Here is a 17,936-nt window from a genome sequence, read left to right as displayed (position 1 = left end):
ATGTTCAGCAGCAGGCCCACATTTTTCCCTAGTTTTTGTCTTGCTGATGTACCTGCAGAAACCTTTCTTGTTGCCCTTCGCATCCCCCATCAGATTCAAATCCAGGCAGGCTTTAGCTTTCCTAACCCTGTCCCTGCAAGTTAGGGGATTCCTCCTGGGTCACCTGACCCTGCTTCAACCTCTTGTACGCTTCCTTTTTATGTTTGAGTTTAGTCAGGAGCTCCTTGCTCATCCATGCAGGCCCACTGCCACGTTTGCTTTGTATTCTGCTCATTGGGATGGACCATTTTTGAGTTCAGAGGAGCCGATCCTTGAAAAACAACCAGCTATCCTGAACCTCTCTTCTCTCCAGGACTGTCTGCCATGGGATTCCTGAAAGCAGATTCCTGAGCTCTCTTCAAGTCCAGGGTTGTGATTCTGCTTTTTGGGCTTTTTCCCCCCTTTTCAGGATCCTGAACTCCACCATCTCATGGTTACTGCAGCCAAGCCTGCCCCCAGCCTTTACATCCCCAACCAGTTCTTGTCCATGTCCTTAAAAACAAATGGAGTAAGAAGAAATAGAAGGGAAAGGAAATGAAGAAAAGGGATGGAAAATATTTCAGAATGGAAAATGTTTCAAAATTAAACATATATGTTCCTGGTAGCCTATAAAGTAAAAATAATTATGCAAATGTTCATAGAATTATGTGTCCAGATTTTGATTAATTCTCAGAATTAACAAAATGAGTGATTTGTGAAGTCCTCTTCTGTTCTGAAGGTGCTATAATTTCTGTTTTCCATCCGAAGCCACGTCCCAACCTATCTGTAAAGCAACTGTGAGCAACTTTTTTCTACACAGACCAAAGAGCTGGGTGGAAAGACTGATATTGTTGGACAGATCAGAGAAATTGTTCTTGTAGGAAAAGGACTGGCAGTACAAGCCTATGATTTTAGTAATGCATTCTACAGATTCAACTTGTTCAATGCATTCTGCTGCTCGGTGAATGTGACATTACGACTAGCTCAAACAGAGTTTGGTGTGACCATGGCAGGAACAGGTTTTGTCACTATAACTCTGAAAGGGTAGAGCTTTATGTTGGGGTAAAAGAATGCAAGTTTCCTGTGTGGGTCACCACAATGCTTTTTTCTCATCTCTCAGTTGCCCTGTTTCAGTCTGATGGTAATGATCGCTTTGTCATCCTGCAGAGTCAAATATGGAGACCAGGACAGATGCACCACCTGTTCTGCTATTATATTTCAGCTTCCTCCTGTGGAATTAAGGTAAAGGTCCCCCCCAGTTTTCTTGTCCAAATGCTCAAAGGACTTTTGTTTTTAAATCTGTATGTCATTGATATAGATTAAATGCATCTGTATTGCTTTTATTGACAGTGCTTGCAGTGAAAGAGAGAAATGCATTCTGCAAATTGTCCCACTAGAATTACCCATGTCTATCCATTTGCTACATAAGGAAATTTAATTCCTCACCTTTGTCATCTTAGTCAAGCCTAAGTTGCTTACCTATATTAGTTGATGGGGAGAATGCTAGATAACTTCACTTCCCTGTGAAAGCAAGATCCCCCGTCTAACATTGACCTACCGAGCATCTGTCATACCAGCAGTTTAATCACAAAAGATAGAGCTCTTCATGAGCTATTGTCATTGCTTAAATGATTTTGTATTCCAGAAAGCTGATTTAGGACATCATTCCTTCTATGTATTACTCTTCTGCTTATAATATACTCTGTCGTTAGAAATGATTCCAAACTGCTGGGAGGAAAGCTCTATTGACCTTCAGGGAAATTCAGATCCAGACCTGGACTTTGTAGCTAATTGGACTTCTAAATTCCAAGTAAAGCAAAGTAAAAGAAAGCAACACTTAAAAGCATGTGATGGGAATAAAAAGGAGCACATTTATCTGAATGTGAAACTCAGCACTTCTTCCAAGAAACCGATGATGGCAAGACGAAGAACAGAGGAGAACAAGAACATCAAGAACAAAGGTAAAGTCTGTTAATAATGGGAAAGATGTATGCATTACTGAATAAACAGTCTAACAGATTTCATGTCTTAATTAGAGATTTGCATTTGTATGCTAAAAATTTTTCTTTTCTATCCTGCTGTTTGAAGTTGGGAAGGGTGGGCAGTTCAAGGCAGGTTAAAGTTGGAGGCTTGCAGCTCCAACAGAGTAAGTAATGTGTGATCTAACAATTTCTGTTGATGCTGTATCAAAACAGTCATTGTATTTGGACTTCTCTTCATACATAATCCTGAGTTGTGACTGATCAATAAGCCCCTACAATGGGAGAAGGCTCAAAGGAGATGGGCAAGTGCAATGTACTGATGAAGTAAGGAGTGACTGAACATGGCTGTCAGAAAGAAAGTTGAACTTAACATTAAGGGGACCAGAGAGGTACCTTTTTTTAGATTAACGGTTGTTATCAGTTGGGTGGATCAGCTGGCTGTATCAGTTGAGTGGATCAGCTGGTTGTGTAAATTTTTGTCCATGAGTTAATCAAAAGAGTGCAAATATCTTCCTGAGTTAGCCAGACCAGCATGGGGGGAGATTATACATGCCTCAGCCTAACACAGAGTACAACCACTGAACAACTGACAAAAAGAGCTTTGAAGAGATCAACAGGCTTGAGCTGCTTAAACCCACATATTCCTTCCTGCTGCCACCCAGTGTTGCGATGGTGAGCATATCATAGAGCCTGGCAATGAGATTCACATTTGTATTTTGATTCAGCTGTGTTGAAATTGCTATATTCTGTTAAGTGTAATCTGCACTTGTGTTGTGCTTTCAACACATAGCTGTATCATTCTGCTAAATCAGAATCTCATGCAACATCATGTATCTTCAAATAAGTAAATTTGGTATTAAACATTAAATTATCTATGTGTGGAATATTGAAAAGAACCCGGTCAGACAGTATTGGACTCTGACATGAGTGCAGGCTAAGGTAAACAGACACTGCAGTTTGATATAAATTGTATTTTTAGAGCTGATCCCATTGAGAAAGCCTCACCTTTCTCACATTTATGTTCTTTTTCTTCTTGTTAGATTCTCCTGTTTCATGTACTACCTGCTGGATTATTGCAGTGATTCTAGGGATCCTCTTCTTGGCATTGCTGGGAACAACAGTGGGTTTTATTATCAAGGGTAAATAAATCTCCTCTATTGAAAAGATTTTATTTGTATTTAGAACTTCGTCAGGGAGCAAAACAGAGCTCTTGAAATCTGCTCAGGGGCCCAAGAAGAGTGCGGAAGTACCTCTTCTCTCTTAAAAAAGACTTGCTTCTTTTTTCTGAGATTTTTAAATGTTAAGCTTGGTCTAGTTAGACCTGCCCTCAGCAGGAACAAGAGAGTAAGGGGTAGAGAGTATCAAAGATGCCTTTGAAAGGGGCCACTGGGTAGACTTCAGTGTGTAGCAAGCACACTGTGTTGGATGCTCAACCACTCAGGACCATTTACATCCTGATGAATACAGCTCTAGGCTGGAGGACATAACCTGGAGGCCAATTTCTTTTCTGTGGATTTGGAGATCGGTGCTGTACAGGGACGGAATGAACCCTCAGGTGTTCAGTGGCCACCCATGGGCCAGCAGCACCAGCTGCTCTCCTGTTGGGAAGGAAAAGGAGGGTGCTTCAAACTGCAAGATCTCCATGACTAGTAGCTGTTATAAAATGATTCCTGTTCCTAGGAATTTTAAGCCTTTTGACCAGCTTGCCGTGAAACGCTATGAAGCTGAGGTTCAGGAAAGTATAGGAGTCAGAAATGCTGTTCGTACAAAGCAGCAGTACTTCAGAAATGTGCTACAGGATGTGCCCTAGCAGCAGCCAGCGCTAGTGGTGGAGGCTGCATGGAAAGGGTGACCTGCCACAAACCTGTCAGGTGCCAGGGCTTTGCCTATCCCATTGGACAGAAGGAAACATGGGCCAAAGACGAAGTTTATATGGAGAAGACAGAACAAAAAGGGGAGGGAAAAACAAAAAGGCAAAAATACTGGGAAGGTAAAGAAAGGTCCCAAGAGACCCCTACATGGTCTCTCACCTATTCCCATCTGGAAAATGGATGCCCTTCACAGAGCCCTTCAGAGACTCTGATGCAGGTAATTACATTGTCTTTGCCAGTCTCAGAAGAGCTCCAGGGATGGCATTACTGTAACTGTGGAGAATCATTTTCTGGAGAGCATGTATTTGTGAAATGTGTTTGTAATGAACTAGGCTATGACTATGAATGGGAAGAGAGATGTATGATTGTTTTGCAGGCTGTCCATGTCCACGCTGCCCCGAGCAGTGGGTGGCCTACAGAGGGAGCTGCTACTCCTTCTCCAAGGAGAAGAAGGACTGGCATTCCAGCCGGCAATCCTGCTGGGCACAGGGAGCTCATCTCCTGGTGATCAGCAATACCAGCGAAAAGGTGTGTGCCTTTGCAGTGGCAAGTGCAGAGGGCCTTTGCCATGCAGGATGGTAGGATTACTGGGGAGCAGGTCCAAGGCACTATACTGCCCAGCTCTTCCCCTCTGTGAGGAAGGGAGAGCGTGAAGGGCCTTTGCAGCACACTGGGACCCGCCTACCACCTTCCTGCATCTGGCAGAGGCCAGGCTTTCCCTTGGCCTCTTTGCAAGAGGGACTTGCTTCTCTCTGCCTGCCTCTGCTGAACTTGCCATGGGCTCAGCCCTCAGACTCCACAGTCGGGGGAGCTGCCTGGCACTCCAAAACGCTGAGTCTCACAAAGCAGGTCCCTGTAGGAAGGAAGGACATGGGTGTTCAAAGGACGTTGAGAAATGGCCCCCAAACTCCCTCTCTCACACAGCATCCCTTTCTTTCCCCCTCAGAACCCAGGACTTGACTGGGTTTCTCCGAGCCTGCTAATGTCGCTGCCTCTCTGTCCCTGCTAGGACTTCTTCCAGATCATGCACACCGAACCCCACTGGATCGGTTTGCAGAATAGCACTGGTGGTGACTGGACCTGGGAAGATGGCTCAAAACTGAGTGGCAAAAAGTGAGTATGGTGTTTCCTCTGTATTTTTAGATAAAGGGCTTGAGATCCTTCCCATGCCCTTAACCCTTTTACATGAAATGTCCCACCTGTAGTTGATGGAAGTCAACCAGCAATGAACACAGCTGCTAAGGGATGTTCAGAGTGGCCGCAGGCTCTAGCAGCTCCAGAACTAAGGGGTTGCTCCTGCCCAGGTGCTGGAGTCCAGTCTGATGCACCAGAGCCCTGGGAGTCTCTATCCCAGGCTGATGGACACAGCTGCCACTTTCCCATTTGCAGGTTCAACCAGTAGTAAAGGTGAGCATGTCTCCCAGAGACACAAACACGGACACAGACACACATGCAGGCGAAGGACTCTGACACAGCTGGCTACACACACTGCCACAGACAAGGCACTGTCTTCATCAGCACCCACATGTAATGCTACCAGGACTCACATAAAGCACAACTATAGGCAGATAAGTCCCTTCCTCCTCTCTGGCTGCTCAGGATTGAAGTTCAGTAGCGAAGGCACACACACAACACTCTCTAGGTTCACAAGCACACACACATATTCATGGATCCCCTGAGTACCAACACAGCACCTCTCATTTTGACACCCCTGCCCAGATCCCAGCCACTCTTACCCACCCCACAGGTGCCCTACTCACCAGCAGGTCCAGCTCAGTGCTCACTAGCAAGCAGACACACTCACTTGTCTCACAGGCACCCCACACTTACGGGACTCTCTCCAAATACCAGCACGGACCCTCTGCCCACCTGATACCCCTGCCCAGACCCAGGCCTGCCTACTCGCCGGCTAGTGCAGCTTGGAGCTTGCTAGGGAATTGCAGATGCACAGCCCACGCACCCCAGGCTGGGGGAAGACACAAGCATCCTCCCCGCAGTACCCGGCACACGGGCTGTGACCCACGGTCCCGCTCCAGCTGCCGGCGCTGAGCCCCTCACTTGCCCCGGTCCCCCCAGCAGCTGTGCCCAGGACACACACACACCGGTCCTGACCCAGGGGCTGGGCTGAGACCCTCACCCGCCCCAGCGCCTGGCACCACCGCCCGGGGTCCTGCACCCCACTCTGACTTCAGAGACGGCACCACATCCACTTGCAGGGTGCCCCTGGTTGCTGGCACCTCATCCTTACAGCACTGACACACATGGGGCAGGGAGTGAGATTGCAGGGAGAGACAGCGAAGGAAGGGTTTAATGAGAAGCCAGGACAGACTGCAGTGATCAGGGGCAGGGCTGGGTCAGACAAGCCCTTACACACCATCAGCAACTGCTCACACATGACCCACTCCCTCCTCTCTGTCACACCCCTTCCCCTAAATTTTCCTCAACAAGTTTTGCACAGTCCCACAGGCCCCCTCCAATATCCCAAATCCTCTTGATCCTCTTGTTGCCCCCTTCTTATCCGTTACAAAGCCCAGGGTGTCCCTCTCCAAAGCTGTGCCTGGAGTTTCTTGATGGCCCATCAATTAGTGGCTGAAGATTTTTGATCTTCGCTGTTGCCTCTGTTATTTCTTGTGCACCAGGTTTGTGTCTCTGTGGATTTCTGTTTGATCATTTCCTCCTTATTATCCCCTTTTGCATTGAAAGGGTCCTTGATTGGATAACCTTAATGAAGCAGAAGCTTTCACCTTCCACATACCCATACAACAGGTTTAAACTGGAATACTTGATACCTTCTGTCCCAAGGTCTCCAAATGCCTTAAGTGGAACAGCAAAAAATCCCTTGTGGGACAGGACTTTTCTCTCTTTAGTGATGGGAAATGGGGAGCCCAGAATGAGACTGACTAACTGAAAGTCTCACAGTGAGCTCTGGGCATAGCAAGACCCACTGCCAGACCTCCCATGTCCCAGGATGGGTCTTCCCTGACATAAGGTCATGAAGTCCAGCCACAGCGAGTCTCCTACCTCCACAGCTGTGAGGTGTTCTTCCCCCTGCCAAAGTGGGCATCCCTCTCTAATGTTCCCCTGCTTGTGTGCTCTGCCCGTGTCTCCCACAGGGTCCTGTCCAACAGCCCTGTGCAGCACTGCGCCGTTCTGCTGGAAGGTGCCATCCATGCTTCCAGCTGCGAATTCCTTGCCCCATGGATCTGTGAGAAATCTCTTCAGTAACCTCTGTGGACCTTGTATTAGGAAGTGTTCTTTGGAGAGCTGTGCTAAGGCTTGATCCCTGTGAAGGTGACTCAGGAAGCTTCTCTCAGAGAGTGCCTGGCTGTGCTCCTTGCTGCTGTGACACCTGCCATAGTGCAAGGAATGAATGCAGCTGCAGCCAAAGCCGTGGCATGAGCAGCTGCAGCAGGAGGTCTGGGTGCTGCTCCTCGCTCCATTCAGGATCACGCTGGTGATGTTCATATTCATAGCCATTGGCTAGTGACAGATGGTCTTCAAAGTGGTAGAGAAGAGGAAGGAGAGATTTCTGTAAGTCTCTCAGTCATTTTCAGAGATACTTAAGCACTGTCATTGGAATGCTGTCCTGACATCGGAAATCCTAGGGAGAGATGGGATTGTAATCTGTGAGCTCTTGCAAGCTCTGGGTTAATTTCTCTCTCTTGCAAACATTGGTGACATGCAACAAGGCTGAAAGCTAGCCTGAAGTTTGAAGTTGGCTTGCTTTTGCAACTGCATGGATCAGCTGATATCCAGAGGTCCCTTCCAACCTAAATTCTTCTGTGGTTTATGTTTGTACCTGGAGAAAACTGGAGCATGGCTCCCAGGGTTACATTGCTGTGTAACTAGCTGTGAAGGAGTAAACCTGTTACCCTGCTGAGATGAAAATGAACATGGGTTGCTTCTAACAATTTCTTCAGTAGTGACTTTTTCTGTTTTCCTCCCCAATATAATTGTTTAATGCATTGAGTGATTGATAAATGCACAGAAAGGAAGCTGGTGGCAGGAACAGGGTCAGGAGGCCAGGGGGTGAAATACTTTCTTTGCAATAGCATTGCAGAAGAGCATCTCCTGTTGTAGAGGACAAGATACAGCTACAGCTATTAAACAGGTTCCTACTCCAGCTCTGCCTGAGGGATTACAGACTGACAAACTTACTTTTGTCAGTAGCCAAATAAGTTCAGCCCTTCATCTTCTAGCCCCTTTGTCCTAAGGCCCACCCGTGAAGGTGCCCTCAGCCATGGTTCAAGTGCACTGCACCATCCCTTGACTGAGTGGTCTGTTTGCCTCATGCTCTGAGTTTCCTCCAGAGCAGCTCTCCCCCTAAAGAAGTCCTGCCATATCCCTCACCCAGCACTTCTTCCCATGGGATTCAGTGGACAGATACATACAATTCCAATTTTTGTGACAAGTAGGCTACAGTCACCCAAAATCCTACGCTGTGAAACAACACCTTGACTGCCTGACAGGACAACTGCGATGACTTTCTAGTGACACTCTGGTGGTAGTTCATGATGATATTTCTTAAAATACTGATGATTATGTTGTTAGGTTGTCCTGGTTTTGGCTGAAATAGAGTTAATTTTCTTCTTAGTAGCTGGTACAGTCTGTTTTGGATTTAGTGTGAGAATAATGTTGATAACACACTGATGTTTTAGTTGTTGCTAAGTAGCACTTAAGCCAAGGACTTTTCAGTTTCCCATGCTCTGCCAGCAAGCAGGTGTACAAGAAGCTGGGAGGGAGCATAGCCGGGCAGCTGAACTGAACTAGCCAAAGGGATATTCCATACCATAGAATGTCATGCCCAGTATACAAATGGGAGGGAGTTGGCCGGGAGGGGCAGATCTCTGCTTGGGCATCAGTCAGCAGGTGATGAGCAATTGCATTGTGCATCACTTGTCTTTTCTTAGGTTTTATTTATCTTTTTTTTTTGTTATATTCCTTTTCATTATTATTATTATTATTATATTTTATTATTATTGTTATTGTTAGTATTATATTTTATTTTACTTTAGTTATTAAACCTTTCTTATCTCAACCCACGAGTTTTACTTTTTTCCCTGATTGTCCTCCCCATCCCACTGGGAGGAGGGGAGGGGTGAGTGGCTGCATGGTGCTTAGTTGCTGGCTGGGGTTAAATCACAACACCCATATGCCCTTTAGCAGTGGGAATTGTTGCTATGCAGCACTTCTGTGATGTTTTGACCAGGTGTCCTCTGAAATGTGCTATCAGGAGACTTTAAGGATGCTATTCTAGAAGAATTGAATGTGCCAAGACGTGTTCTCTGCTGTTGAAACTGGCTGGCGCTCCATAACCATATGCTAATAAACTCACTGTCCCTCAAAACAGGGCTTTGCCTAAATTGCGAGCTGGATGGTTTGAGACCAGGTGTGAGGGAGCAGCAAGGGCCAGCTGCTCTGTAGTGAGTGGATGGCTTGCTGGGAGCTGACAGCAGTAACATGGCTGGCAGAGGCAATGGTCCATGCCCATGTCCCTGCCACCTCTCCTCTCTCGTTGGCAATTGTAGGACAAGTTTCTGACTTATTGGAGGGAAGCTCCAGTTTTTCCCACCAGGCCTGGTGGATGCTGTGGCTTAGGTGATACCTTGTCAGCTGCAGAAATAGGCCTTCTTTTGCTTCCTATTCGGAAAGCCAAATTAGTGTGGGGAATAGAGACACCAGCACTGTGGCACACAACATAGACATAAGGTAAGAATATAAATCCAGTTTGTCCCAGAACTGTTTGATTGATTAACATGGATGTAGCCTAAGAAATCTTGTCTCATTTTTCACACAGGGTTACCATCTGTTTGGACTGCTGTTCTGTATTTCACAGACAGGGTTGCCAGCTCCCTTCAGCAGTCAAACATTTGTAGTCAACACGCAAAGTTAACATGTGCACAGTTTTAACCTGGGACTCTATCCTAATCTGCCCAGGTTTATTCAGAGATTATACCTTCAACGTGGTGAGCAGTCTGGATCTCGTTAGATCTTCTAGTATTAGTAGTGGTGATTTCCACTGAAAGCATCATCAAGCAAATAAATCTTCCTCTTTGCTTGCACAGATCATCTTTCATCAAGGCATTTTTCCTGGAGGTTGATATACATGACAAAATCACATACGATGCAGAAAGATTTATTCCAATACTCCAGCCTCTTCCTGGAGGTATATAGAATATGGCTGTGGTAAATCCTCTGTGGTTGAAAGTATTCCTATTGCTGTTTTTGTTATTCAGGTAGACCATTGTTGGAGGGAACTTCCCTGACAGCTTTCAAATTCCAGAATTCAATTAAAAGACTTTATAGAAGATCAACGTTGATTTCTTTGTTTATTACTCAGTACAAATGGCAGTGATGGGGCACGTACAGTTTTGATATTGTGTCAGTCCATCCAATGTATCTGATTTATACTTCTAAAAGTGTATGTTGTGATAGCATTTCCTTTTGCAGAAATCACTCGTCATTTTTGCTGTTCAGGACAGCATCTGGAGATTCAGCATCACGCAAGGAGTGGAGATCGTGAATACATGTACAGAAGAGCAAAGCACGGAGATTCTCAAATTTTGCAGAAAATTATTTACCTACAATTGGCTTTATCTTGCCATAGCTCTGAAACAAGTTTATAGCTGTGAAGTAAAAGAAATGGTAACTGCTGTGGTACACTTATGTGAGGAAGGACAGGGCATTGATTCTAGTAATTATTCTGTCTCTTCAGCTTACTTTTGAGATATATACATGTATGTTAGTAATTTCTATGAAAGGAATAAATAACACATTAATATTAAATGGGAAAACCAGATATTGCTAAAGACCAGGAAAAGATGCAAAGAATCCTACAGAACATGAACTCGCAAAAAGAATTAATTGAGATGGGAATCATAACAGTGTCTTGTTATGCCTTTCAGTGAAAATAATTTAAAAAACTAAAGGCACTGAATGTATACCAAAAGATCTGGAAATCAACATTGTACCATTAACCAGAGCTGTAAATAAAACAAGTGCTAATAGAGACTTATTCAAGCAAAATTAGCCTTTCAAAGCAATATACTATGTCTAGAACATCATATTTGAGTTGATATTTCCTAATATCAGTTCCAAATTACATTTTACACTAGTTAGAAAAATGGAATATCCTTGATTATTCAATAGGAAGCAGTAACTTAAATATAATTCAAAAAAATTTGCAAATTTCTGCCAGTTTCACATTTTTCTACCACTCATTACCTGATCCTCCTACCACTTAAACTGATGTGAAATTTCAGGTAACATATTAAAAGCCGATGACTGGAAAATGACTGGAAACCAAAAAATTATTTCTGCAGATTCCTCAGTGCATCAGGAAAAGAAATTATATATCTGAGCCTCAGCATATCACAAGATATGTCTTCCTCAGAAATTCTGTTTTAATTTACAGAATCATAGAATCATTTAGGTTGAGTGGGATCCTTGAGATCATCCAGTCCCACCACCCCCTGCTGAAGCAGGGTCAGCTACAGCAGGTTGCCTGGGACTGTGTCCTGTCTGGTTTTGAATATCCCCACAGATGGAGACTCTACAACCCCTCTGGGCAACCTGTTCCAGTGTTTGCCCACCCTCACAATATTTTTTTTTTTCCTCCATTCAGATTGTAATTCAAGTTTTTAAATTTGTGCCCATTGCTTCTTGTCCTGTCAGTAGTCACTAACAGGAAGAGTCTGACTCCCTCTTCTTCATTCCTTCCCATCCGGTATTTATATACATAGATGAAATGCCCCCTTAGCCTTCTCTTCTCCAGGCTGAACAGTCCCAGCTCTCTTAGCTTTTCCTCATATGAGAGATGCTCCAGTCCCTTCATCATCTTTGTGGCCCTTAGCTGGACTCGCTCCAGTAAGTCCATATCCTTGTCGTACAGGGAGCCCAGAACTGGACATAGTACTCGATACATGGCCTGACCAGTGCTGAGTAGGGGAGGAAAGATCACCAACCTTGACCTGCTGGTGATACACTTCGTAATGCAGCTAAGTACTCAGTATTGACCGCTGGGGTACACCACTAATCACTGGCCTCCAACTGGACTTTGTGACACTGATCATCACCCTCTGGGCCTGTCTGTTCAGCCAGTTTTCAACCCACCTCACTCTCCACTTATCTAACCCCATACTTCATCAGCTCTTCTATGCAGATTTCATGGGAGACAGTGTCAAAGGTCTTAGTAAAGTCAAGACAAATAAAATCCCCAGCTCTCCCTTCATCCATCAAACCAGTCACCTCATTGTAGAAGGCTATCAGGTTGGTTAAGCATGATTTCCCCTTCATAAATCTGTGCTGACTACTCCTGATCCTCTTCTTGGCCTTCCATGTGTCTGGAAATTGCTCCATTACCTTCCCAGGGGCTGATGTGAGGCTGACCGGCCTGTAGTTGCCTGTATCCTCCTTCTTGCCCTTCTTGAAGACAGGAGTGACATTTGCTTTCTTCCAATCCTCAGGAACATATCCCAGTTGTCATTACCTTTCAAAAATAACTGAGAGTGCCCTTGCAATGACATCAGTAGAAACGGTTATAATATGAGCACTTTAACCCAATATGGAGTCCAGGGTGGCTAAATATGTTTTGAATAAACTGTAAGAAGGTACCAGCCCCAGTACTAATCTATGGGAATGAGAAACCCAGTGATCTAATACAGGTTCATGAGGTGTATCCCATAACAAGAGATTTCAACCAATTATTTCAAGGATGAAAAAATGATGTTATTTATATGTAATGACTAATTAGCATTTGCTATAGTGTAAATGCTTAGTGCAGAAATGATGTATACAGTATACATTAAATTCAGGTTCAGTACATACTTATCACCAGGGAGATCCTGGGTATTGAATAGCACAGAATGAAACCTAGCATGACAACAGAAATCAAATATGAGCTTGCAGTAGGATTTTTGACAACACATACCCAAGTATCCTCTTAGAAGGTGGAGAAATATGCCTCTTTTTCAAGTTCTTCAGACACAAACTTGTCAAACAGTCTATGCCAGTTAAAGATAAGATATCTTTAAAGCTTGCTAGGACAGAGCTCTATCTTCTGAACACTGATGACTGCATGAATTGCCAGTCGCTCTAGAATAAGTAAATTTTCTATTATACTCTTTCATCTATGTTCATATTATAGAACATATCAGGAAAAAAAACCACCTCAAACCAAAAATTTCCTTAGAATCATCTACTGGATTAGCAAAAATAGATATTTTGATGAAATAATTTTAATGACTAATAAACAACCACCAGTTATTCATTCTGCTGTACTTTGTTTATATTAGGAACAAACCCAGGATCAGAGCAGGCTCTCAACCATTGTTCTGTGAAGCTTTTAAAAAAAGCTTCATACCTTTGAAAGTATTTATGAATGATATCAAAGCATTTAGTGCTTTGCCTGTAGAAATTTCTGTAATCAACCTTCTCCTGCTATGTCCAGTGGCTGTGTAGGGGAATGGTGAGTGCTCGTTTGGGGAAGCTTATCCCATACGCACAAAAAAAGTGTAGCTCCAGCAAGGCAGCAGGCCAAGGAAAATCCTGTGAAAATTTACAGCGTATAACCCCTATATATGAGTCTTTTCTCTACTAATTTGAAAGTCTGAAGGGTGCCCTCTGCTATTCAAAATTAATACAGCAACATCAGATGTCCCCATGTAAAGAGAACACAATCCCTATATTTACATTACAGTGATAACGAAATAATAACTTTAACTGTACTCAGAAATTAATGAGTTAAAAAAGACAGTTTTGTAAAACTGCAGTTTTGTTTCAGGTTACTCATTCTGCTGCAATGTCAATTTGAAAGATAGTTTTTCACTCCAGTGAGACTAATGCAGGTAGACACCACCTAGCAGCCCAAACTGTGGGAGGTTTCGGTCAGTCTGGCAAATCCTGCATGAGGTTTGCAAGAAAACAGGCGGGGTCATTTTGAGACTTGCAGCTGAGTCCCTCAAAGGCTGTGCAGAGGAAAGGTCAGCGCTGGACAGCTGTCTTCTCCCTGGACACCCTGGGGTGGTGACGCTCTCTCAGCTTTCCGCTGTTTAACCCAGCGGGAAGGAAAGGCTGTCCCCAACCTGAGGGAGACGGGACGGTTCCTGGCTGAAAGCCCATACTCAGCTGCTTCCCACTGGGGCTGAGCCACCATTGCAGTCGAGGTGCCTCCCCGTAACGAAAATCCTGAGTTTTCTCTCCTAAACTCCATTCGACTTTATTTTAACACTACTTCATCTTCCAATAATCTTAATTCAGGGTTACCGTAGGACTGCATCATTTATTCTAAGATATTTTTCTGCAGTCAGCTGCCATCCACAGTCTAATAAGAAAGCAAATAATTTTCCAAGAAATTCTGAAAAAATCCATTTAGGTATATACTCAACTAATTTTCTCCAGGATTCAGACATTTCTAGGCACTTTCAAAGATTATAAGGCCCTTACACTGGTACAGTGTAGCATTGGTATCATTACCATATAAATTATTTCATAAATATAATTCATATTTCTTTTACCACACCTCCAGGCTGTGATAGGACCTTTGCAAGACTTTTATAAAAGTGGCTTTATAAAGACGTGTTTTTTATAAAGGAGTTTTTCCATTGATTTCAGTGAGGCCATATTTCCCCCAGAATCTCTTTCCTGAAAATTTTACTGTCTAGGAGGCCTTGACAGGCTGCAGGTGATGGTGCTGGTAAAAGCAGCAGTAGACCTAGTTTCAGGTTTTGAAGTATGGTGCTCTGTGTGGTTCTGCCAGGGAGCTGGGTCCAGGTCAGCACTTAGTAGATGTGTAAGGAGAATGAGTCCTCCTCTCTGTTCAGAGTTCTTCCTCTGCTACAAAATGAGAATATTGCAGGGCTGATGATACCTTTACAAGACTTACTGGTTTGCTTGAGATGAGATTTTTCTGAAAAGTTCTAAGGCAGATTTTATATACTGAGGGTTGCTTTTAGTTGAGAATTATTAGTTAAATCAAAGGATCTGGTTTCTGGCCTAGACTCACTATTCATGGTCCTTTCCCTGGGATCTAATCACCAAAAACGAGTCCTGAGATTCAGTTTGTTTCCTCACAGGACTTCAGAAAGCTACTAACATTTCCTTTTCCCTGTAAAGAAGTCAGTATCTCCAAGAATTAGAGCAGTTTCAGGGATGGCGCCTGTCGTGGTTTAACCCCAGCCGGCAGCTAAGCACCACGCAGCCGCTCGCTCACTGCCCCCCCCACCCCTGGGATGGGGGAGAGAATCAGGAAAAAAAACTCGTGAGTTGAGATAAAGACAGTTTAATAGGACAGAAAGGAATGAAAAACAATGATAATGATAATAATAATAATATGACAATAGCAATACTAAAAGAATTAAACTATACAAAGCAAGTGGTGCACAATGCAATTGCTCACCACTCGTTGACCGATGCCCAGTTAGTTCCCGAGCCGCGATCCGCCCCTCCCGGCCAACTCCCCCCTGTTTATATACTGGGCATGACGTTCCATGGTATGGAATACCCCTTTGGCTAGTTCAAGTCAGCTGCCCCGGCTTTGCTGCCTCCCAGCTTCTTGCACACCTGCTTACTGGCAGAGCACGGGAAACTGGAAAGTCCTTGGCTGAAGATAAGTGCTACTTAGCAACAACTAAAACATCGGAGTGTTATCAACATCATTCTCACTCTAAATCCAAAACACAGCACTGTAGCAGCTACTAAGAAGAAAATTAACTCTGTCCCAGCCGAAACCAGGACAGCGCCACATTCTTCTTCAGAGTACAGTCTGTGAGGTGTGAGCAGAGAGAAATTGTGAAATCTCTGCAGAGAGTGCCATAGGGGAAATGTGGGGATCATCACATCGTAGATGATGGTATGTGGGACAGTTACCAAGTAGCTATCCCACCATCCAAAGCAGCAACCCGAGGAAGTGAGAATGGCATGCAACACCACCGATCCTGGTGTTCACTGACTTTATGTGGAAGGTGAGGACACACAGGCTGTTGGAAGGTGCGACACATCATGTAGGGCTGGGAGCTTAGGCATTGCTAAAGGGTTAAGTCAACACATGAGAGGAACCATAACTAGATTTCTGTATGTCAAAGGGGTATTTGTTTGAAAAAGAAATTCTTGTTTCAGGATGCCTGGAGCTCTCCTTATATAGGTTTTGCATTACCTTTGAGTGACAGGGAGTCTAGAAATCTCTCCAACGTCTTTCTCTGTCCCAGACCTACATACACCGATGCTGTAGGATGTGTGGTCTCCGCTGGTGATATGCTGAAGATGATTACAAGAGAGGAAGGTAAGACATATAGCCAGATGGTAGAGATGGGAGGACAAGAAAGTCTGCTCAGTCACCCCATCCCTGCTGCAGTATGCTCAGTCAAGGGGACCCCACATAGGAGAGGGGAGGTGGCACTTTCACTGCAGCTGGCTGGACACGCTCAGCTTCCAGAAGCTGGGATGGGGCAGGCAGGGGTCACACAGCAAGGGGGAGTCCTGAAACCAGAGCAGAGCAAGGTGATCTGCTCTGGGTGCAGACCTCTAGCACAGCCTCATGCCTTCTGGGGACTGAGGGTGCTTATTGCTTATTTAATGCAGGGAATCACTGAAAAAACTGCAGAACCGGACCAGGGAAGGAACCGCCTGACAGGGTAGAGCACTCAGAGGAGATTTTAATCCCCCCAGCAAGTGAAATATGAGTTTCTTTTGTTTTCAAGGTTATCTTATCCTTGTTTGTTATGTTGTGCTTTTACAAAGCCTGCTTTGGGAGGTGGATGCCTTTGGGCATGTTCTCTTCCAGAAGGAAGGAGGAGTGTTCTGTCTCAAGACTTGGCCAGACAAAGGCTTTTATAACAGCATTTTGAGCAGTTAGGACAGTGTTACTGATATGGTCCTTGTACTTATCTCTGTCTCTCGTCTCCCCTATGCCATCCCGAGCTCCCAGTACAGTGGCCATGAGTTCTTCCTTGTGCTAAGCCTTATCCTCTTTGTCTACTAGCCCCCATTTCCAGGGCTGTGAAGCAATACTGGGATGTATTCATGTCTGACCATGCAAACTACAGCAGCAACTACAGCTCATGGGCTTTCTCTTACGAGAATATTAAGTGTATATCTGCCTTACATTTTGTCCGTTGTACACAGACTTCTGTGATGGAGCAGAGCCTGGTATGGCTTACCCATTTGCCCCTTCCATGCTGAATCCCTATAAACTCCAAGACAACTAAGGGTACCCAGAGAAGCAAACGAAGGACCATTTCTTTATGTGCCTTTTGCAGTAAGATTAGAAAAGTTAACAATAAAAGATGTCTTCCAATTTCAGATTGCAAATAAAACAGGATGGCATAGGACACCATGCTGCTTTCAGAACAGAAGACCTTTATTCCTTTGGCTATACATAAGGACTAGCTCATATTTGTGAACAAAGGGCTTTCTAAGACAAACCCGCCATCAATGAGGTAGAGAAAATCATGCTACTAAGAATAATACTGAGTGATATGACATACTGGAGAAAAAATCCTACAGTAGTTTTAGCCCCTCTGCTTTGCAAAATACTCATCTTGATTGCCTTGGAAGGATTTAAAAATTTTCAGCAGCCATCACAGCAATCTTCCAGGATTTTTTTGTGCCTTACAGTAAAGAATAAACAGCAGTTTCAGCCTTACATGGCATGCTGCAAGTCACTCTCCAATCAGAGAACTCTTCCATGACCATGTTTATTGTATGGATGCAAAAGGAGTTTATTTTAAAAGTGTAATCAGTTCAGAAGCACTTAATAAACACTTTGCAAATGTTACTCCTTTTTGTTCATTAGTTTTCTTAATAGCTATTCACTTTCAGTTACAAAAACTAACACAGCATGTGAGAAAAACAGCCTAAGTGCTTCAAATACCTTTTGATAAATACTGTTGTTTTCCGTTTTCTTCCCAGCAGAATGTAAACCAAACCAGGCAGGATTCTTGGCACGTAAATTCTTCTCATCTGGGTGTTGTTTCAGCCTCCGAGGAGCACTCCCCTGTTTAATATGTACGATAGCACCTCATGAATATACGAGTCTCTTCTCAGCACATGAAATTTGTGCCCTGTTCTC

At 44.2% G+C, this 17,936-nt stretch overlaps 1 protein-coding gene across 1 annotated transcript; it reads left to right on the top strand.

Moving 5' to 3' along the window:
* The first annotated feature begins 1,732 nt into the window (after positions 1-1,732).
* LOC127016553 (killer cell lectin-like receptor subfamily G member 1) lies at positions 1,733-7,117 on the top strand. Its single transcript, XM_050897164.1, is given in 5 exon segments — positions 1,733-1,979; positions 3,041-3,139; positions 4,248-4,399; positions 4,881-4,984; positions 6,985-7,117. Coding segments are annotated over 5 exon segments (735 nt in total).
* Positions 7,118-17,936: the final 10,819 nt, after the last annotated feature.

Source organism: Gymnogyps californianus, chromosome 1 (assembly GCF_018139145.2).
Source record: "Gymnogyps californianus isolate 813 chromosome 1, ASM1813914v2, whole genome shotgun sequence".
Classification (NCBI taxonomy): domain Eukaryota; kingdom Metazoa; phylum Chordata; class Aves; order Accipitriformes; family Cathartidae; genus Gymnogyps; species Gymnogyps californianus.
The sequence above is the reverse complement of the archived record's forward strand: the minus strand, read 5'-3'. Positions and strand labels throughout refer to the sequence as shown.